At 36.3% G+C, this 22,454-nt stretch overlaps 1 protein-coding gene across 3 annotated transcripts in view; it reads right to left on the bottom strand.

Annotated features, from left to right (window-relative positions):
* The window catches only part of LOC136026421 (cytokine receptor-like), a 154,128-nt gene that overhangs the window by 31,792 nt on the left and 99,882 nt on the right, over positions 1-22,454 (bottom strand). For all 3 annotated transcript variants that reach the window (XM_065702996.1, XM_065702995.1, XM_065702998.1), the window contains 6 exons: positions 21,897-22,042; positions 16,211-16,325; positions 12,733-12,915; positions 4,546-4,701; positions 3,921-4,011; positions 2,963-3,041 (listed from right to left, as the gene is read on the bottom strand). In XM_065702996.1, coding sequence (XP_065559068.1) covers positions 2,963-3,041; positions 3,921-4,011; positions 4,546-4,701; positions 12,733-12,915; positions 16,211-16,325; positions 21,897-22,042 — 770 coding nt within the window. The remainder of the gene's footprint in view (positions 1-2,962; positions 3,042-3,920; positions 4,012-4,545; positions 4,702-12,732; positions 12,916-16,210; positions 16,326-21,896; positions 22,043-22,454) is intronic.

The raw sequence follows: 22,454 nt of genomic DNA on the forward strand, positions 1-22,454 counted from the left end.
GTGACGATTTTTATTTTTATTGCATTACGTAGCCTTCAAAGTGTCTTATACTAGTGCCTAGTTCAGGTATTCTTACGAAAAACCGATCATTTGTTGAATAACAAGTGCCGATTGATTGTCTTTACAAAAATTACCGCAACGCATATTGATGATAGCGAAACTTTTTTGTTTTGCACCAGACACCCAATCTAACTTCATTTTCTGTCTCAGCTTGTCATTCTGGATCAGAATCATACTTCATTTCAAGAAAAACGGTCGGATACTAAAATTAATTTTTTTTTCGGAAAACGGAAAAAAATCGCATTAAAAGCCAAAACACGGTTATTTTGCGTCGACTCAGATAAATCTGGTGAACATTTTGATCTAATCAAATCTTAAAGCCGACAATTATTTTTTTTATAATTCCAAAATAATTATAAAACCTATTTCGGGTTTGCATTCTAGATTTCTATGCTTGACACTGTTGTTGTGGGGTATAAAAAAATGGAGCTCTTCAAATACTTTACATATTTGTGTTCCAAAGTCAAAAATTCCCCTCAAAAGACTAGATCCAGCTGTAATCGCGTGTGAGAATGCATAAATTACAACAAGGGACTAACCACTCGGATTGTTCAGGAGGTATTCAGTCAAGTATTAGTTAGTTGTAACCTGTTTAAACAGAGTCTAGAGAATAAGTAGCGTGCAGACGTCAAACTGCCGGCTAATAAATACATATAAAAAATTATAGTGTTTAAATAATTACAAGAAGAATTGCTAAGAGTAGCCTGTGCCTAATCGTAATTTTGAGTGAGAAATCCCTTAAGTTCAATCTTCTTACGTTTGTTTAGTTAAAGCGACGAAGATAACTGATACCTTTGTTTGAGCGGCAGTTTCTAGATACCTTTTATACCTTTATTTATATTTATTTTATACCGGCAGTTTCTGATACCTTTGTTTTGATACCGATGTTTACCGGCAGTTTCTAAAGAAAGGGCAATATTTGGTAACGGATAGCAATATTTCAGATCACACTTCTAATCTCCGTAGCCTCGTGGTCGCTACAGAGAATGAACTTGCGGCTACAAAGCAAAATCTAGCTGAATAAATCAAGAAAAAAATTATAAAAAGCTTAAAGATTTGACATCCCAAACTACAGCTCTTATTCATGCTAATTTTCCAGTTAAAACGATGGTTTCTGAAATTTATGATGCAGTACAGACTGAGTTTCAGCCAGTTTTGCCAAATTTGAATTAATAGAAAGACATCTGTAAACCTGTATGCATATGATTGAATTATTACAAAACTATGTTAGTCAGCTTGAGCTGAAATTAGATGACATAGAGCAGGAAGGGAGAAATGATTCCCTACTATGCAACGGTGTCAAACAGATTTCTTCACAAAGTGCTGGTGATGCTATAAAACAAGTATTGTTTGTAAAGAATGGGCCAAACTAATATTGCGATTTCAGACATAGTTAGTGTTAAGCTATTTAGTGTTGGTTCAAATATCAAACAGTTCGTGGTAACGAACTGTTGATATTTTACGTGGTAACTTACTACTGCTCCTGTAGTAAGGAGCGACCCGGCTCAATAGAAACCAAAACTCTAAGAAATGGAATTTTGATACCAATAGCTACATCAAAAGAATCGCATTTTAATGCTGATTTTAAATATATAAGTTTCATCAAGTTTAGTCTTACGCACCAAAAGTTACGAGCCTGAGAAAATTTGTGTTATTTTAGAAAATAGGGGGAAACACCCCCTAAAAGTCATAGAATCTTAACGAAAATTACACCATCAGATTCAGCGTATCAGAGAACCCTACTGTAGAAGTTTAAAGCTCCTATCTACAAAAATGTGGAATTTTGTATTTTTGCCAGAAGGCAGATCACGGATGCGTGTTTATTTGTTTTTTTTTTCCCAGGGGTGATCGTATCGACCCAGTTGTCCAAGAATGTTGCGAGAGGGCTCATTATAACGGAAATGAAAAGTTCTAGTGCCCTTTTTAAGTGACAAAAAAATTGGAGGGCACCTAGGCCCTCTCCCACGCTAATTATTTTCCCAAAGTCAACGGATCAAATTCTGAGATAGCCATTTTATTCAGCATAGTCGAGAAACGTTATAACTATGTCTTTGGGGTTTGCAGTAAACAATAATGGTTATTGGGAAGTGCACAGGTGTTTTCAGGAGGATTTTTTGGTTGGGGGGAGGGGTTGAAAAGAGGATATACTGGGGGAACTTTCCATCGAGGAATTTGTCATGGGGGAAGAAAATTTCCATGAAGGGAGCGCAGGATTTACTAGCATTATTTAAAAAAAAAAAAATGAAAAAATAAATATGAAAAGTTAATGAACGACCTACAGGAAGGAAAAGTTAGCTATTACCCAAAGTCATAGTTCAAACGGTTATTCAATGATTGATAAATTAGTAATATCTTTTTTATACATTTTTGTCAACTGGTAATTTATTTTCTAGTCTCGAAGGTTCTGTCGAGTTTTTCAGCTCATTTGAATGGAATTCAAATAATTAATACGCGTATATTTCGCCCATATCATTTGTAAATATACACGTACATTGGATTACTTCTTAAATTACTTCTTTTTTATACAATTACTAATAAATGCATAATATAAAAAGGCTGTGCAGTTCCCAGAAAACAATACGGGCAAAAATAATTTGTTACTGAAGAATATTCGATTTTTAAAGTTTTATCGAAGAAATTTTTGACCAAAAATTCAACTTTCAACCGATTACCTTTCGTACTTTACCGACAAGTAAGTAGATAATTCTCCTAAAAAGAAGGAGGGGGAAGGAACAGGACTGACAGTGAGAGAGAGAGAAGAAGAAGAAGAGCAAAACAGAGAGAGAGAGAGAGAAAGAGAGGTAGGAAACTGTAAAAACTAGAAAAAGGTGATTTTTGGCCAAGCTAAGTTAATTATAAAGAAGACTAATTAAAAAGAGAATGGGAATGAGAGGGAAATTACCATAATAGTTGATCCAGATCCCCAAGGAAATTGCACCGTCTTTGCTGCACTCATTGAGTTGACATATTTCTTCTGTAGCCTAAAAAGAGCACCAAGAATAGCGATGTAATTCAGTATAATAAATAAAAATCAAGAAAAGGAGGTAATCAAGGAGGAGAGAGAGTAAAAAGTTTTTGGGGTATAGAAAAGAGGTCCTATGCTATTTTGAGATATCGTTCCCAAGGGAAGATAGGATTTTAGGAAGGACGATAACAGACTTGTGACACCGTGGGGCAAACACTACAGCGCTTATACCCACAGATAGTACACTTGTCGTATCCGTACTGGTCATAGCTGTAGTGACCCTGCAGCACAAATACCGGTGAGAACAGATCTAGTAGATCTCGGTGGCCGGTCAAAAATAGTCCACGAGAGACCGTGGGCTGCAATACCTACACTAGTGACACCAGTGCTGTGGCACTGGTAGCGATAGAATACAAATGCTGGTTACATCGGTTGTCAAATAAAATGTACAATTTAATTTAAAACATCAAAGGGGCCATTATAATATTAAAAAAAAGGGAGCAAGACACCAACAACAACAAAAAAACTAATGGTTGTGGTTCCCTATGTTTTTTGCTTTTTTCTTCTTTTTTTTTAACAGACTATCTTCCTGAGTATTTGTAATGAAACTTTCAAAACGTGTACAGTACAAAACAAAGATTAAAAATATATTTCTCACGAGACAAATCTCACTAATCTTAGTAGTAATAAGCCACAAAAATTATTTATCGTGATTTCATTCCCTCATAATTTATTATCTACCAATAATTTAGAGTCTTAATGTCGTGGGTTTTGAATTTCTATATCTTTTTTTCCTTTTAGTTTTTGTACTAACAATTAGCTTACTTTTTTTTGTAAATTAAAACAAACAAGAAGAAAATAACAACATTAAAAATAATTAAAAAAAAAAACCAACCGTGATCCTCCTAGTATAAAGGCAATAATGACTACTGCAAAACCGATAACGCAACAAACGACGACAATCACAGTAGTACCAATGTATATACCTGAAAATACAAAACTATGCATAAACGTTCCTCAGTAACTGTTGTTTTCTTCTCTAATAGTTTTGCAATGTTCTTTTACTCACAATCTTTCTGATTTTAGTCACAGACAACAATATCCTCTCTTACAAGAGCCACTATCAAAGAATGTAATAAGCAGAAGCTACACAGAAAAGGGGAAAGAGAGAGAGAGAGAGAGAGAGAGAGAGAGAGAGAGAGAGAGAGAGAGAGAGAGAGAGAGAGAGAGAGAGAGAGAGAGAGAGAGAGAGAATAGTAAGAACTAGAAAAAAGTAATTTGTGGCCAAACTAAGTTAATTAGAAAGAAGACTAATTAATTAAAAGGGGTAAGATGAAATAGGGACTTGTCCACTCTTGTATAAGAAAAAGTGATTCATTGGGATTGATTTGAACCCCAAAAAGAGCAATTACGGACCAAGTTTAGAATATTTTCTTTTGCATCTGTCTTAACACTAGCAACCCCTGGTAACAACTCAGTGTAGCTTTACACATTAGTCTGACAATACTGGATGAACTTACCTCCAATACACTCCTGCGTGGTAACTTTAGACCATTGGCCTTCAAATAATTCATTATCATCCAAAGCATTGTACGCCTGGACCGTTATATTATACGAATATTTCTTATCGTCCTTGCCACACAGTTCTAGTGAAACCTGAGTAAAGTTCACTGGTCCTAGAAAGGAATACAATTTCGTAAAACACATTGGCCTCGTACAATGAGAGCGCGCTTCCTTCCAACTCACTTATAGCGCTGAAAAAGGGAGGTGGTTATTCTCCCGAAATATTCGTTTTATTCAGCCTTAATAGACCCATTCTTGATCTTCATTCGTTTAACTTATTTTTTACAAGAAATGAATATTACTATAGCTTTACGGCAGCAGTAAGATGCTAAGTTCATACGAAAAAGAAAATACATTTCAAAGCCTACAAAATGACTGCTTGGCAAGGAATTTTTTTTTTCTTGCAAAAATAAAAATCTATCAAAAAAAAATTCACTCACCTTATTACATTCATTTAAAACATTTCTTAATCTTGGAAAACCAGCCAAAATGAACAAAACATAAAAATAAGATAGGAAGTTTTGAAACTTCCAATAGCATTTAAACTTTACCTGTGGCGAAAAAAAAAAACAATTTTATTTACAAGATTAGATTATAATAAATGTAATTTTTTAACATTCAAGTAAAGAGCGACATTGAAACTTCAAACGAAAAGAAATAATTCAGTAAACAATGGATTAATAGGGTTGGGGATCTCATTCCCTCAACCCACCAACTACTTGCGCTAAAACTTTAATCGAACTTAATTGAAAGCATTTTAGGGTGTGCCAAATACAGTTAGTGAGAAAATGTAAGGGTTTCGTATACCGATTGCCTTCAAAAACATTTAGACAAAAAACTGTATTACTTATTGCTAAAACTTTTTTGTTTATTTGAACCCTATAGCTCCCTCAACGGAAGTCATGGCCAATTGTAGAAAAAAGCCAAGACAGATTGTCCAGGTTAATTTTACCCCTTTGATGGCCGTTGTTACTGTCTCCCATTTATGCTCCGTGCAAACGTGTCCCTTTACAATGCCGAACTAGAGTCGTACCGGTTGGAGGTTCTCGCTGGGGAACAATCGCAGGTTGACTACAAGTTGACTTGGATGAAAATTTTCCTCTCATGCATATCACTCCACAATGCTGAACTAGAGTCCACCCTCTCATGCTAATTCACGGTGGGTGGGGTTCAACCTGTTGGAGGTTCTAACAGGTTCATTGACGGTGGGGGAAGCAATATATTGACAAATTTGGCAATGAATATAAATGGAAATAAGAGTCCAATTCAAAGCCTACAAGGGCCTCCTACAATTTGCCTCGACTCTTATGCAAGTGAACTTGCATTTATACATACACCAAGAGATTTGGGCCAGAAACAAAAAATTCAACTGTCTGTAATTGACTACAAAAAGTGCAGTGAACATGGGCTAGATGGGAACCCCATATGAGAATGAGTATATTGTTGGTATGTGTGAAGCGGATGGTTCGTGCTTTAAGCGGCAAACGTAGGCTCAATGAAATACCAGATGAAAGAGGAATATGGTGTTGGTATGGGCTTAGAGCAATGGACTACCGCTAGAGCAACGGGTCTAACTATCCTCGGCTTGAAGGCATCCTTTCTTTAAGCGGTAAAACATGGGCATAAGAAAGGCTCTATATTGTTGGTCTACTGTTTAGCCATTGATTGCCGGTAAAGAAACAGTCTAACCATTCAACGGCTTTCAACAGGCCATAGGATAGATCTGTAATTATTTCAATATTCATTCAATTAATCTAAGGCACCTCTCAAAGAAAATTTAAAAGTGTGGGGCAGAATTACTATTTGAGGTATAAAACACCTCTAATAGAAGATTTACAAGTGAAGGCTCCGAATGCTTTTTTAGGTCTTAGTACCTTCTTCCTTTCCAACCCTCTGGCCTTCAACCTAAAAATTGGTGTGCAGCTAAGCAGACGCGCCATAGTCGATAGTGTTATTGGGTAAAGGGACTATAATAATAATTTACTTTTTATGGACTGTAAGTATGTTTAGGGTGGAATAGCATGCCACACATCGGCATTCTGAGATTGGAAGACTATTTAAATACACCTTACAATAGTTCTCATAATTTTCGATTATATAGATTACAGAGATTTCCGGATATACGCCGTTTTCAAGAAGCTTCATCACCAAGGAGATCATTAAATAAAGCCACAAAAAGGAGGATTCAGAAAGAGTTTGAAATTTATTTCATTTTATTGAGCTATCTTGTAAACAAAACATTACAGCTGAGAATACTTCTAAAATAAACAGAAATAACCAAATTTTCCATTTTCGAAAAAAAAACACCTAAAGAAAATATCTCTTAACATAAAATAAACCCTTAGCCATTAAGTCCGAAAATATCATGTTGTTCTAGTAATTTTTGCGTCCTTCTCTCCCCCTCCTACTTAATAGGTATTTCACATTGTCATTCCGTAACGTAGCTACTTAACGAAAGACCATAAAATGATCTATGATTGGTCAGTTAAAATAATCCACCGATCACGTCAAAGTTTACATTCTTAAAGACCTTTAAGTATAACAGTGTTTATTAGGTTGCTAAGCTAAAAAACTAAAAAGAAGTCAATATAGCAATATAACTTTTACTTAATTTAATTAGAAAGAAACCCATTTTTAAATATTTAATTGAATAATTATTGAACTATTTTAATCTATCGAATAAAACCAACTGTTGAAATTAAATAATTAACGAAACACTGTAAAATGGTCCATTCAACATCCCCGCTGACAACAACATATTATAACATCCAAACCTCTTTTTTCTGGTTTTCATGAAAGTGTTTACATAGAGGAAGATCACTTAAATAGACGAAGGGATTGTTTTATAGTTATGTGAATTGCGTAAAAAACATGAATCGAATTTTTTGTCTATTTCGCTGTTTTTTGTATCTTGCGGTTGTCAAGGAGTGAATCTTAAATATGGAAGCAATACTTCACAAGGGTGCAAGCCAAACCACTAGCATAACTTATAAAACAATGGAATAACTAAGAAATAGCTTAAGCAGCTAATAGCTAACCAATAGAAAAACTATTTGTCTTGTTTAGAAATTTTTTGAAACTAGCAGCAGAGCCTACCGAATAACAGCAATAAAAACACTGCAAATCATAGCGTATATTCTTGAAGATTGTTGCCCCTTCACCTCAGCATAAAATTCCAAGTCACCCCCGAAAAACTTTTTTTTTAAGTTTCAACTGAATCCTCCAGCCCGTGAGACAAAACTGGATAGACATACAAAAATCCACAAGGAATTTATCCCTAATTCCCATAAACCTACTGACTATATACCATGAAATCCTCACTTCCCTTCAGGTGCTCGTTGTATAACGTTACAGGGTTGTTTTCGGTGCTAAAGATTTAAGGCCGTGATTAAGTGAACTGATGGAAATCGAAAATCCCATGTTAAATTGAAAATTTATATTTAAAAAGTACTCAAGTATTCATTGGCGGAAGATGCCGCTTTTAATATCAGGCCATAGCTTCTTGAAGATGCTACAAAATGTTTGAAAGGATTTTGCTCTATTTCCTCTAATTGCTTAGAAATCTTAGAAAATGTCTAGGTCTTTTTCACAAGTGTACTCGATAAAGGATATTGCTTTTAGAACAAAATCGGTACTATCATGAGCAGGAGACAATAACCTGTAAGATGATTGGAACCATTTTTCGATTTATTTTCCTGTTTTCTAACAGTCCCCTAGAATATTTTCAGCTACCTGAAATTTTTACAAGTCGGTTGCCAGAAAGAATCTTTTCAGATCACCGATAATACCCCCCAGAGACCAAAATGACAAGCTGGCATAATCAGCTGCTTGTTAATAGAGTTTGAAATTTTCATAAATTATTTCAATGCAATGAAGAAACCTAGAAATGAGAAATAGTCAGGAACCTTCAGTAAAGTTGTGCACACAAAGCCGAAATCATGGGGAAAATTAAATCAAAGCGAGGTATACATCTTAAAAGTGTTACCACACATAGACAGCACCTTTGTAAAAAGTATTTGGAGCTTGGTAGATGTAAATATCTAAAATACCTAATAATGTGGTACGGTGAAGAACTAGACAAGTCAAGAGATTTAGGTCAAGCGACAAACCTTGAGGCGGAGCAGGACCCCGTAGCTTCCTCCCCGTTGCCCTACCGGGTCGTGACTGGTGGTAGAAACTTGGATTGCGACGAATTGAAGGATTGCCGGCTAGAGACTTAAGTTTGGAAGCACAGGTGAGGAGGAAACAACCCGTAAAAATCATAGAACCTTAACGAAATTTACACCACCAGATTCAGCGTATCAGAGAATCCTACTGTAGTTTCAAGCTCCTATCTACAATTAAACAAAAAAAGTTTTTAAAGTGGAAGTAAGGAGCGACATTAAAACTTAAAACGATCAGAAATTACTCCGTGTATGAAAGGGCCTTTTTCTCCTCAACGCCCCGTTCTTTACGCTAAGGGTTTTTACTGTTTTAAAATGTAGAGTTAAGAGAAAGAGTCACACTTTAGCGTAAAGAGCGGGGCGTTGAGGAGGACCCTTTCAGACACGGAGTAATTTCTGTTCGTTTTAAGTTTTAATGTCGCTCCTTACTTTCATTTAAAAAAACTCGTTTTTTTTTTGTTTAATTTCTGGAAGTCTTTGAATTAATGCATGGTTTGATCTTGGCTCTCCACACATAAATAATTAAAACGAAATTTGCATATAAATTTTTTGGGGCTAAATGGCTTTTTCACAGTTTTAATCGGAAGATTTTGAGAAAAAAGGAGCGAGGGAGGAGACCTAGTTGCCCTCCTATTTTTTGATTACTTAAAAAGGCAACTATAACTTTTAACTTTTTACGAACGTTTTCATAAGTAAAAAATATACGTAACTTACGAATTAAATTACGTAGCAAACTTCAATATTCGTATGTTTTTATTGCGTATATGAGGGGGCTCACCCATCGTCGATACCTCGCTCTTGATATTAAAGCTTAAATTTTGTCCCAATTCCTAAAGAATGACCCCTGGATCACAAAGGCCGTAGAATAAATAGTTGAAATTACTAAAAATGCTTTAGCGTAAAGAGCGAGGTATTACGAGGAGGTAGACCCCTCAGATGCGTAATAATTTCTGTTCGTTTTAAGTTTTAATGCTGCTTCTTACTTTCAGTAAAAATAAAAATTTTCATATTTATTTTTTCATTGTTTTTTTTTAAACAATGCTAGAAAATCCTGCGCCCCCTCCATTGAAAGTCTCTTCCCCTATGAGAAGTTCATCAATGAAAAAATCCTCCCCGGTAACCCTCCCCCTCAAATATCCCCCCACCTCTAAACCAGAAAAATCCCCCTGAAAACGTCTGTACACTTCTTAGTAACCATTACTATATGTACAGACAGGTCAAAGATTGTCCCTCCCACTTGCAGCCCCTCCCACGGGGACTGCGGGGGAATAAGTCGTCCCCAAAGACATAGTTATTGGGATTTTCGACTGTGGTGAATAAAATCTCAGAATTTTGATCTGGTGAATTAGGGGGGAAATGACCGTGGGAGGGGGCCTAGGTGCCCTCCAATTTTTTGGTCACTTAAACAGGGTATTAGAAATTATCATTTCCGTTAGAATGAGCCCTTTCGCGACATTATGGGACCACTGAGTCGATACGATCACCCCTGGAAAAAAAAACAACAAATAAACACGCATCCGTGATTTGTCTTCTGGCAAAAAGTGCGAAATCCCACGTTTTTATAGATTGGGGCTTGAAACTTCCACAACAAGTTTCTCTGATACGCTGAATCTGATGTGGGATTTTTGTTAAGATCGTATGACTTTTAGGGGGTGTTTCCCCCTATTTTCTAAAATGAGGCAAATTTTTTCAGGCTCGTAACTTTTGATGGGTAAGACTAATCTTGATGAAACTTGTATATTTAAAATCAGCATTAAAATGTCATTCTTTTGATATAACTATTGGTATCAAAATTCCATTTTTTTAGAGTTTTGGTTACTATTGAGCCTGGTCGCTCCTTACTACAGCTCGTTACCACGAACTGTTTAAAAATGTGGAATTTTGTGTTTTTTGTCAGAAGGCAGATCACGGATGCGTGTTTATTTGTTTTTTTTTTCAGGGGTGATCGTATCGACCCAGTGGTCCTAGAATATTGTGAGAGGGTTCATTCTAACGGAAATGAAAAGTTCTAGTGCCCTTTTTAATTGACCAAAAACTCGGAGGGCACCTAGGCGCCCGTCGCACGCTAATTATTTTCCCAAAGTCACCGGATCAAAATTCTGAGATAGCCATTTTATTCAGCGTAGTTGAAAATCCTTACAACTATGCCTTTTGGGATGACCTACTCCCCCACAGTCCCCGTGGGAGGGGCTACAAGTTACTAACACTGACCAGTGCTTACATATAGTAATGGTTATTGGGAAGTGTACAGACGTTTTCTGGGGGGTTTTCATTTGGTTGGGGGCAGGGGTTGAGAAGAGGGGGATATGTTGGGGAAACTTTTCATGGAGGAATTTGTCATGGGGGAAGAAAATTTCCATGAAGGGAGCGCAGGATTTTCTAGTATTATTTAAAAAAAAAACAATGAAAAAATAAATATGACAAAGTTTTTCAACTGAAAGGAACAGAATATTCCTGTTATTATTTTCCTGTAAATATTAATTCCTGTAAATATTCCAGGATAATTTCTGTTAAAAAGAACAGAAATTATTGCGCATATGAGGGGCTCTCTTCCTCCTAATACCTCGCTCTTTACGCTAAAGTATTTTTAGATATTTCAACTATTTATTCTACGGCTTTTGTTATTCAGGGGTCATTCTTAAGAAACTGGGACAAAATTTAAGCTTTAGCATGAAGAGTGAGGTACTGACGAGGGGGTGATCCCCCTCATATATGTAATAAAAATATGAGAATACAGAGGTTTCTTTACATAAGCTAATTTTTAAGTTGCGTATATCTTTAACTAATAGAATTTATTTTTACTAATAAAACATTCATAAAAACATAAAAGTTCTAGTTGCCTTTTTAAGTAACCAAAAAATTGGAGGGCAACTAGACCTCCATCCGCGCTTTTTCTTTTTCCTCAAGGTCATTCGATCAAAACTATGAGAAAACCATTTAGCCAAAAAAAAAAAAAAAAAAATGCAAATTTCGTTTTAATTATTCATCTGTGGAGAGCATAAATCAAAACATGCATTGATTCGAAAACGTTCAGAAATTAAATTAAATAAAAACAAGTGTTTTTTAACTTAAAGTTAGGAGTGACATTAAAACATAAAACGAAAAGAAATTACTTCAAAATGAAAGGGGCTGCTTCCTCATCAGCGCCCCGCTCTTCACGCTAAAGTCCGACTCTTTCTCTTAACTCTATTTTTAAAACAGTACAAAACTTTAGCGTGAAGAGCGGGGCGTTCACGAGGAAGCAGTCCCTTTCATATACGAAGTAATTTCTGTTCGTTTTAAGTTTTAATCTCACTCCTTACTTTCAGTTATTTTTTTTCAATTCAATTCGTAAGAAAACTTCGGTTTTCTGAGAATCCTCGAAGAAAGCTTTCAACTAAGTGTGGTGTTCAGTTACGAATTAATCAACTGAGGTATTTTAATTAGCCTATTCCTAGGAAAAAACAATAAATTTTCAAATGCACTCTGTGCATGCCGTCCCAGTTTTATATACATGGGCATTTTGTATTTGAGAATGATAGTGCTCTTCTGCTCATTTTCTCTTCTCCCTTGGTAGGTAACCAAGCTTTGCAAGACCCAGCCAAATATATTACTATTCCTCGGCTGAAGCATCTCACAAAAGGAAGCTGTCTATCAAAACCTCTCACAAGACTTGATAATTGGTACTTTTTGGAGTTTTGACATTCGACGGTCTCTAGAGAATTAAAAGACAGAAGACTAACCTAACTTCAATTTTGAAGCTCGATGTTTTCAAGTTCACTTAATCATAGCCTTAAGCATTGGCTGAGAATTATTGATACAGGCAATAACATAAATAGAAGATTTTACAAGAACAAATGTATCTTAATTAGAATAGTGATAATGACTTTTAAATGACGAGAGACCAAAGACTAGGTTCATTGAAGGAAGTCTCTTTCGAGTAGCACAGGAATATATACCTAATACATGGCAAAAAAGTAATATCTGAAATCTAAAACTCACCAACATCCCATGTTTCGGTTTCACATTCATCATCTGTTGATGATGGTATGAATGATGTCACATTGATTCTATAGCGAGGTTGTGGGCCAGATGGAGGATTAGGGCTACTCCATTCTACCAAAGCCGTCAGGTTTCCATTTTCATCAGTAATAGTAATAATAGGTCTCCCAACTGTTCCAGGAACTACAACAAAAAGACATGCTAGGACATTAGCTTTTCCTTTAGTCAAATTGTCTAAAAAGTCTTCATACCAAACGCGTGGCAACTCTACAAACTATGTTCATTATTTGGTCGTAATTACAAGATTGACCTAATTCAAAACCGTCAATTAGCAGCTTTTAGATCAAACTATTTAGTTTTCTGAAGCAATATCTTAAACCGACGAGTTGATAAACGATTTACAATGATATGTTCACACATTGGAAAGGAATTGAATAAATTATTGGGTGTCAAGCTTATAAACAAAAATTGATTGTTTCAAGTGTACTAAAAAGAAATAACAAAAAGAGTAATAAAAGAAAAAGAATATATAGAAAAATCGTTCCAACTCTTCACAAACCTTCATACTAACTTTTACAAAGATCTTCAACCAACACAACAAACTACATATTCATTATCCAGTCACAATGGGGTAATTTACAACAAATAGGCTGGTAAAATTTGATTAGGCTTCAAAAATTTTTTAGCTGGCCAAACCTTAATTTGGCTTTACGACAATGGCAGAGAACGAAGCACAAAACTCTAGTAGATTCTATTCCAAGAATGACTAGTGTCATCTGTCAACTCATAAGAAACAAAGCGGTAACACTCTTTTCTTCGGAAAGCTAGTATTTACATAGAAATTCAATTTGATTTAAGATCAAACTTCCTGTAATCTCGACACGGACAATCCAGAGGCAAAATCGGGATTTTTCTATCTGACATACTATCAGATATACTGCATAGCATCTGCATTAGTAAAAACAAATATCGTTAGCCTTCTACCGACAAAACCTACACAAATATCGTTAGCCTTCTACCGACAAAACCTACTAAATACTGAATAGTATCTACATTAGCATCAAGAGCTAAGAGCTCATATGGCACTTGTGACGAGGTCGGAAGAGCAAAGAGCAAAGAGCCAAGAGCTCATATGGTATGAGCTCTAGCAAATTCCAAGAATCAATAGATAACTTTAAAAGGAAAATCAGAGGCTTAATACCGGTCGGGATTTAAAATAAGAGCTCTGAGTCACGAGGTCTTTCTAAACATCAAAATTCATACACCCCCGAGCATCCACCCGTAAGTTAAAAATACGTCAATTTTTCCTCCCCCTTCAGCCCGCCAGATGGTCGATTCGGGGAAAATGACTTTGTAAAGTCAATTTGTGCAGCTCCCTGACACACCTACCAATTTTCATCGTCCTAGCACGTCCAGAAGCACCAAACTTGCCAAAGCACTGAACCCCACCACCTATCTCGCCCAAACAGAGCGGATCCAGTCTGGTTACGTCAATCGCGTATCTACGACATTGTTTTCCAAGATTTCCAGTTTCCCCCTCCAACTCCCTCTAATTTCAACAGATCTGGTCGGGATTTAAAATAAGGGCTCTGAGACACGAATTCCTTCTAAATATCTAATTTCATTAAGACCCCCAATTTTTCTAAATTTTAAAAATTAGCAACCCCTAGCTCCCCTAAAGAGAACGGATCCGTTCCAAATATGTCAATCCCGTATCTGTAACTTGTGTTTATTTTCCCCATCAAGTTTCATCCCGATCCATCCACTATAAGCGTTTTCCAAGATTTCAGGTTTTCCCCTCCAGCTCCCCCAATGTCACCGGATCTCTTCGGGTTTTCACATGAGAGTTCTAAAGCACAAGATCCTTCTAAAGACTAAATTTCATTAAGGTCTGATCATCCTTTAGTAAGTTAAATAACTCATCTTTCTAATTTTTTAGAATTAACCCTTCGCCCCCAAACTCCCTCAAAGATAGCTAATCCGTTTCGGCTAGTTCAATCACGTATCTAGGACTTGTGATTATTTTTCTCACCAAGTTTCATCCCGATCCCTCCACTCTAAGCGTTTTACAAGATTTTACCTGGACAAAAAGACCGACAGAATTTGCGATCACTATATGTCACTTGGTAGATACCAAGTGTGATAAAAACAGATTTCGTTGGGTTTCTACCTACAAAACCTACTAGATACTACATACTATTTATATTAACAAAAACAGATTTCGTCGGCTTTCTACCTACGAAACCTACTAGATATTGCATAGTATCTACATTAGCAAAAACTAATTTTGTCAGCTTTCTACCAACAAAACCAATAAGATAAATTACTAGATTATACCTACTAGATTACATAGTATCTACATTAGTAAAAACATATTTCATTAGCTTTCTACCTGCAAAACCTAATAGACTTTGCATAGAATCTACATTAGCAAAAACAGATTTCGTCAGCTTTCTGCCTAAAAAACCTAGAAAGGACATAGAGCCTACATTTAGCAGACAACGGAGTGGCAAAACACGGGAAGAAAATAAAATTTGGAAATTCTACTGGCCGAGTTCAGTAATTTCGCCTATTTCATTCGACGAAAAATTACTGTTTCGCAAATTTTCTGAAAGCTTAAAAAATACAGATGTTTTCTTAAAGTATGTAAGTTAGAGAGAAATACTTGAAAAGACAAGTGAGAGAAATTTGGTATTTGAGAAAAACGTTACTTGTAAAAATGGCAGACATTCCATATGTGTTATCTTTTCAGATTATTCGAAACTAGCCTATTGATTTCATAAATATAATTTATTTCATAAAACCTGAGTCTTTAAATATCTGTCGTAAATAATGGATGCAACTAATGTTGTCTCTGTCTCTAATGTTCTTATGTTATAGTAATTAGCTCAAGGGTTGTATTTGGACACGCTAAATGGTACAGATGTTTTCCTTCTTTTCTAGAAGAACCTCAGTCTTCAGTCTTCGGTCAAAATAAGAAAAAATGCTCCTTCTCCAATTCCTGTTCTTTTTTAATATTGGCGATTGGAAGAATGACTACATCTAATCACAAATGGATGAATCAATCTACATTGTATTAATAATAGATGAATTACTTACATGCCGATAACAAAAATAGATAGAGAAATAGATGAAAATGGAGCAAGCAATCGTAAGAATCTACGACACTGAATTATCTATGATTCTAGCTTTAAACACACTGTCAAGAACAATCTGCATGTCACACCACAATATGGATTTATGGAAATTTTAAGGCATATTATTTGTTCATGGCACGATGTAATGTGATTTGAGGGTTTGCAAGCAACAACAAAAATAATTTTTTGTTAAAAATAACTCGTAATGAATTGATGATTGGGTAATTAAAAATCAACAAAGTCAAAACTTCGAATGAAACATTGACAAATTTTGACAAACTCTTTCAAAAATACCCGAGCATTATTCTAGGAGAAGCAAAGATAAAAGAAAGGATCCTTACCACCTATCTTTGTTCTGAATACTGATGAAATAGGTTCAGAGCAGCCCACAAGAGTGCATGCCCTAATACCAATCTTGTAATCGGTATAGCCAGTAAGGTTACCAAATTGATGGCTCTGGAAAGATATGCATAATTTAAATACTTATTCTTTTGGAAATTATACTTCAAAGATATGGCTGGCGGGGGATGTTTCTCATGATCAAACTACTAAGATCTTACTCCCAAGGAGAAACGCCTTACTACCCTACATTTGAATAAATCAGAGGCAACACAACTACGTTGCCTATAGTAAAGGTCATAAGGCTTCAGTGTTTTATTTATTTATTTAATCAGAGGCACTTCATATGGAAGTGGTGGTGGTATTAATTTAAAAAATTGAAAGTTCTAGTGCCATTTTTAAGAGTTAAAAGTGATCGGAGGGCAACTAACCCCCCACCCAACTCTCTTTTCCCTAAGTGCATCCGATCAAAAATTTACAGATAACCGTTTTTTTTTCAAAATAGTCCAAAGATCAAATAACTATACCTTCAGGTTTCACAAAACCCTCCGCAATCCAAAGGGCAAGGGCTGTAAGTTACGCAAGTTGCTCATTGTTAATATACAAGCTTTTATGGAAGGAGTTGTATAAACTTTGGAAGAGGCTCATACGCCTTTTTTCTCAAAACACATCCGATCAAAATTTTAAGATAGCCATTTTGTTCGAAATAGCTCAAAAGTCAAACTAGAACTCAGGAGTTGACAAATCCCCCACAGCCCCCGAGACAAGGGCTGTAACTTATCCAAGTTGCCCATTATTATCATATAAGGTTTTGGCGGAAGAGCCGGTCGCATAAACTTTGAAGAGGCTCACTCGATTGGAAATCAAAAGTTAAGTTCCTTTTTTAAAAATCCAAACTAACCAAAGGACAACTAGCCCCTCACCCCCACCCACGTCCTTTTCTCCCGAATGCATCCGGTTAAAATTTTGAGATAACTATTTTATTTAAAATAGTCCAAAGACCAAATAGCTATGCTTTCGGGGTTTACTCATCCCCCCCCCCCCCAGCGTTGCAGCAAGGGCTTTAAGTTATGCAAGTTGCTTTTTGTCAACAAATAAGGTTTTTATGGAAAGCGTGGACGTAAAAATTTTGAGAGGAAATAGAGAGTTTTAGCATTCTTTTTAAGAGTCAAAAGGCAACGAGCCCCCCTTCACGTCCTTTTCCCCCTAAATGTATCAGATCAAAATTTTAAGATAACCATTGTTCAAAATAGTTCAATAGTCAAATAACTATGGCTCCGGAGTTGACACACCTCTCCCCAGCCTCCAGACAAGGACTATAATCCATTCAATTTGCCCATTGTTAGCATATATGGCTTTTGATTGGAAAAGAGGACATGTTTCATCCTGAATCTCATGATAAAAGGCTTAGGGTATTAAGGTAAATCCTTGAGAAAATGTCGAGGAAGACAGCGAACATAATCAAAACACTCTATATTATTCAAACATTATTATTGTTTATTTGAAGACCCGTTATACAAAAAAAAAGAAAGACGGAACATAAAAAAAACTAAACACAAACAACTACAGAAGAGATCAAACACGTTGTTAAATTACTGTGATAGCACCGAAGACCAAGGGCGGTTCAGCTTCTAAAGACGCGTATTATATACAAAGACTAGCTCTTCCAGCGTTTTAACAGAGTCAGCTAAGCTGAATTTTTTAACAAGATACGAGTTGCGAGTACATGGGGAGAAATTTTGTGAAATGAAAGAAAAATGAATCAAGTTCTGACTTACTTGCTTTAGTAAACATTTTTGAAAACAGTGCTATGCATAAAGTTGACCTAGGGTATTAAGTTGAAAATTTCAAGGTATGCTGAAGAGAAACTTTAGGGTAACAAGCCCCCTCCCTCATTGCGCTTTTAGGTGCCCCCTTTACTCAACATTGAATGAAATTTGCATCTTGTTCAAACTAGTCAATAGGTCTACTAGCCATACTTCCAGAAATACCATGCCCCATAGCTCCGTAGGCTTTAGAGTTTCACAGTTAGGGAAGAGGGCAGTAGCCAAATTCTTGTTTGTAGTGATTTTTGTTCGTTATAAGTTTGGTTTGAACATTCAATATAAGTTTTAATCGTTTTAAGATTTATTTATTCATTTATATTACTACCCGATGTATGCTTGTTTGCTATAATTGTTTTTTTCAATTTCTGTTCGTTTTGGGTCTATTTTTTCTTTATGAGTAATTTCTGGTCGTTTTGAGTTTGTATTCTAATAGAAATTCATTTCTGATGGTCTTCAGTTTAATATGGTTCTTTATTTTCCTCTGAATAACTCCTTTTCGGAAAGCTTTTTTTCCAATTAATTTAAAACCTTCCGGGGAAACCCTTTTCCCATTGAAGTATCGAATAATCAGTATAGGATTGTTTTTATAACTGGTCAAAAAGAATGACAATCTTAAACGACATCCATCGACACGTCTTGAATTGGATTGACCATTAGTAATTTTTCATACTTATATCATAATGAGTAGACACCAATTGACTATAAGCTGGAATTTCTAACTGAACTATTTTGAGAGCCCTTATAACTCTTTTCCAGGGATTCTAGAACTCCTTGAGAGCCCTTATAACTCTTCTCCCTATGCTTTCCTTGTACTCCCTTAGATTCCCCATTCATAACAAATGCGCCGTCATAACATTAGGCAACACACAACATCAAATCTACAAAAAAAAACTTTCTATAATTTTACAAATCGAGGTGGATCAGCTTTCGGCGTCTAATATTTGTAGCCGATCAGTTGCTATACTGCTCTTCCATTTGATATCCACCTTGGTAGGATCGCCAATTGCTCTTTTCAAGAAACTTTGTCTGGTCAACAAGAATAGCGTAGTAATTAGCTGATTTTACTCCTGAAATAATATCTTGCCGCGAGGTATTTCCTATCAGTGTAAATGCATTGGTTTGGTATTGAGGACCGCAATAGTGACCAAATCGGCGTTTTAATGTGGCCTTCAGCTTTTCGTCGCCTTTAGATATTTCCTCTATCAATTCAACGAAATTACCCTGGTTTGTGGATGTTTCTGATTCGCCAGAACGACTCGAAGGTTACCCTATGGCCAAGAACGCAAAAAACGAAAAAAATGTACTTTACATGACTTGTATTTTCTTTAACCTCTTGAGACCTGGACCGACTAAAGCCATTCACTAGGCTTCTCGAAATATCAGTGCGAATTGTCTTGAATTGTGCCCCTGCTGACACACAATTCCGATGTGTTTTACTGCCATCATGTTGCTTCAATAGACCTCAACTGTCTTCCACTTACGCCATTTTGCATTGATGGACGCCCTTTTACCAGCAGTTCCCCTAGCCCTTAGAGCCCCACTAGATAAATGGCAGCTAGCCAAACAAAACAAAGAATCAAAGTTTTATGAGTATTTTTCGATTCGCAAATATTAAAGTAATGCGCACTGAAATTATATTGCGAGAACAACACTTTAGTTTTGTAGTGTTCTTTTTTCTTTTTTTTTTCTAGCACCCCGATTTCAGTTTATTCTTAGAAAGTGGTAAGGGTATAACCTCTGCGGTTTTTACGGAGTGTGGACCTTAGACTGGATTGATGAATATAACTGTATTTTGGAAGGCTTCGTAGAAATCTTGCCTGGGGCCAAAAATCTAATGTTTTTACCCATTTCTGTTCGGGATTTTAGCTGAGTTTATCATTCAGTTATCAGCAATTGGGATTGCGGTAGAGAAATTGTATCAGGTGTGCCTCTTAAACTTTAAAAGTTCTCTCATTGCTAAAGAAATTAAGAGTTTATCCTTTGCTCCTTTCTAAATGATGACGTAAGAATTTTTGAACTAAGGCAGATAGATTTTTTTTTTTTCGACGGTAGTCGATATATCTTGATGAGCTGATCAAAGTAATGTCAACCACTTTTTGATAGAAAAATTCCTTCATGAGATATACCAGTTTGAAAGTTTAAAAGGGGTAACAACTTCAGTCAGGTACACACTGAAACCAAAAATTGGCCGATACTAGTTGTGAGACATGTAGGGGAGTGTTAAGCAACAGTCGGCTGTTAGCTCATTATCATATTCGGCAATGAGGGGTTCGCAACTTTTGCTAGTAGGTGTAGCTATTATTTGTTTCCGGTGTATTTAGTGGTAATCAATTTGGTTCCAGTGGTAAGACATGTAGGGGACTTCTAAGTCATAATCGGCTGTTAGGCTACAATAATATTCAACGAAGAGGAGTTTGCAACTTTTGCTAGTTGCAATGAGGGGTTTGCAACTTTTGCGAGTTGGCGTACTTAGTCTTTATTTTAAGATCCTTAGAGATTAACAATTTCAGCGTTTAATCGAAGCGAGGAAACAAAACCAAAGTGTCGCTCTCACAACACTTTACTCGGCGAAGCCGAACAAATGTTGCCGCAACACCTCACATTGTCCGAGCAACGCATATATAGTTTCATTTCGTTAGAAGTGAACCCATATGTTTCTTAAAAATAGGTTAAGCTGGTTGGTGATGAGGGGTCGTAGAGATATCTGAGAGAGATTCTCGACCGCTACTTGAATCTGCAACGGGTTTGGGAATGCAAACTACTGTTTCGTGTTGACCTGGGTCATTTATTGTTCCGCTTGTTTATGAAAGAATATCACAGTTAAGAGAAATCATGCCAGTAGCCCGGCACTTTGAGCACTGACATTATTGCCAGCTTCTTGCACTAAAATTTCTTCATTTTTATTTCGGATTTTCACCGCAATATCTGTCGGTTTTTGTTTGATTACTGACATTCCAAATACCAGTGATGTTCCAAATTCGTCTTCCCGCGGTTTTAAAGCCCATCAACAGTTGATAAATGTCCCCCATATCTGTACCTCAGATCCTTTTACTATACCCTTTGTTGCTAAATTCGAACTTTTGAATGTTCCGTCCCCTTGGGTTAGAAAAAATCAGCAGTTGGTCTCTGCCTTCATCCATAGCTTTATCCAGTACCTCTTGGTCCTACAACGGTATTGTATATCACTTAACTAAACCAATTACTGCCCACACATATCCTTTATCATTGTTAAGCCTCAGTTTGCCTGTCACAACTCCATAATGTGCCCCCATGACAAACATCTCTTCTCGTTCTAGGTTGTGAGCTGTTCCCGTCAATAGAAAATAAAGGCCTATTAGAGCTAAATGCACATACTTTCTAGTGCCGTCTCCTAGGCAAGGTTCTAAATGCAAGTAGAAAAAAGGAGCCAGAGGCTAAATGCGAGTGACAGGAAGGCAAACGCATTCCTGTTTTTTCTTTTATTGTGTGGGTTTTTTTCTACTTCATTTCATAGAAAGTTAGCTTAAGAATGACGTACTCACATGCCACCAGTATTATTCTTGTTTACCCTTCCAGCTTAATGTTGGCCAAATGGGGACCACGGAGAATCATCAGAGTGCGATCCCCGTACACATTCTAGCAGAAAACTAGGTTGTGAAATTCCATTTTTCTCACTTTAATCCTCGTCATGTGGTATTTGTACCACCTAATAAGACTTTTATATGAAACTTGAAAAGTATGAGGTAAAAATAACAGTCTTTAAAATGAGTGAAAAGTGAACTTGATCAGACGGGATTCTGACAGGTTCAAGTATTGATCCAAATGATTGCAAAACTAATTAATTCCTATTCAGGGTCATAACACAAATAAAAGAATACATTACCGTGGTCATAGTTGTTTCAGAAAATTCCCCGCGTTCCACTTTATACTCAATGATTTGCCCATTCGGTTTGAGCGGCTCAAACCATACAACGGTTAGACTGGCATTGGTAATATCCTCTGCAACAACATTTGCGGGAGGACTTGGAACTAGAAGAAAAAAGGATATTGCAAAAAAAGGACGGCAGCAAAAAATTCTGATGGATATATGTTGAAAATCGTCCTTTACTAGGTTGCACCTACCGCTTCAAAAAAGGTGGTAATTTAAGATAATTTGCTGTTCATAAGCACTCATAAAACACTAGGAAGAAAGTGGGTTAAGAGGAGATGGGAAGGAGGAGGATAAACCTCTAATTCAAATAATAACTAAAAAAATATGAAGGACAAAAACAAAAAATGGCAGAAACTTCAAAGCCTGTAAAAAAAAAAAAATCCGAGATGATATAGCTGCGAGATATTAAAGGCACAACTTACTGACAACCCCCCCCCCCCCTCCATGAAGAAGAAGCTAAAATAGGCACGGATATTTAAATCAGGTCGAAATATTTATATTTTTTGCTGG

This window comes from Artemia franciscana, chromosome 4 (assembly GCF_032884065.1).
Source record: "Artemia franciscana chromosome 4, ASM3288406v1, whole genome shotgun sequence".
Lineage (NCBI taxonomy): Eukaryota > Metazoa > Arthropoda > Branchiopoda > Anostraca > Artemiidae > Artemia > Artemia franciscana.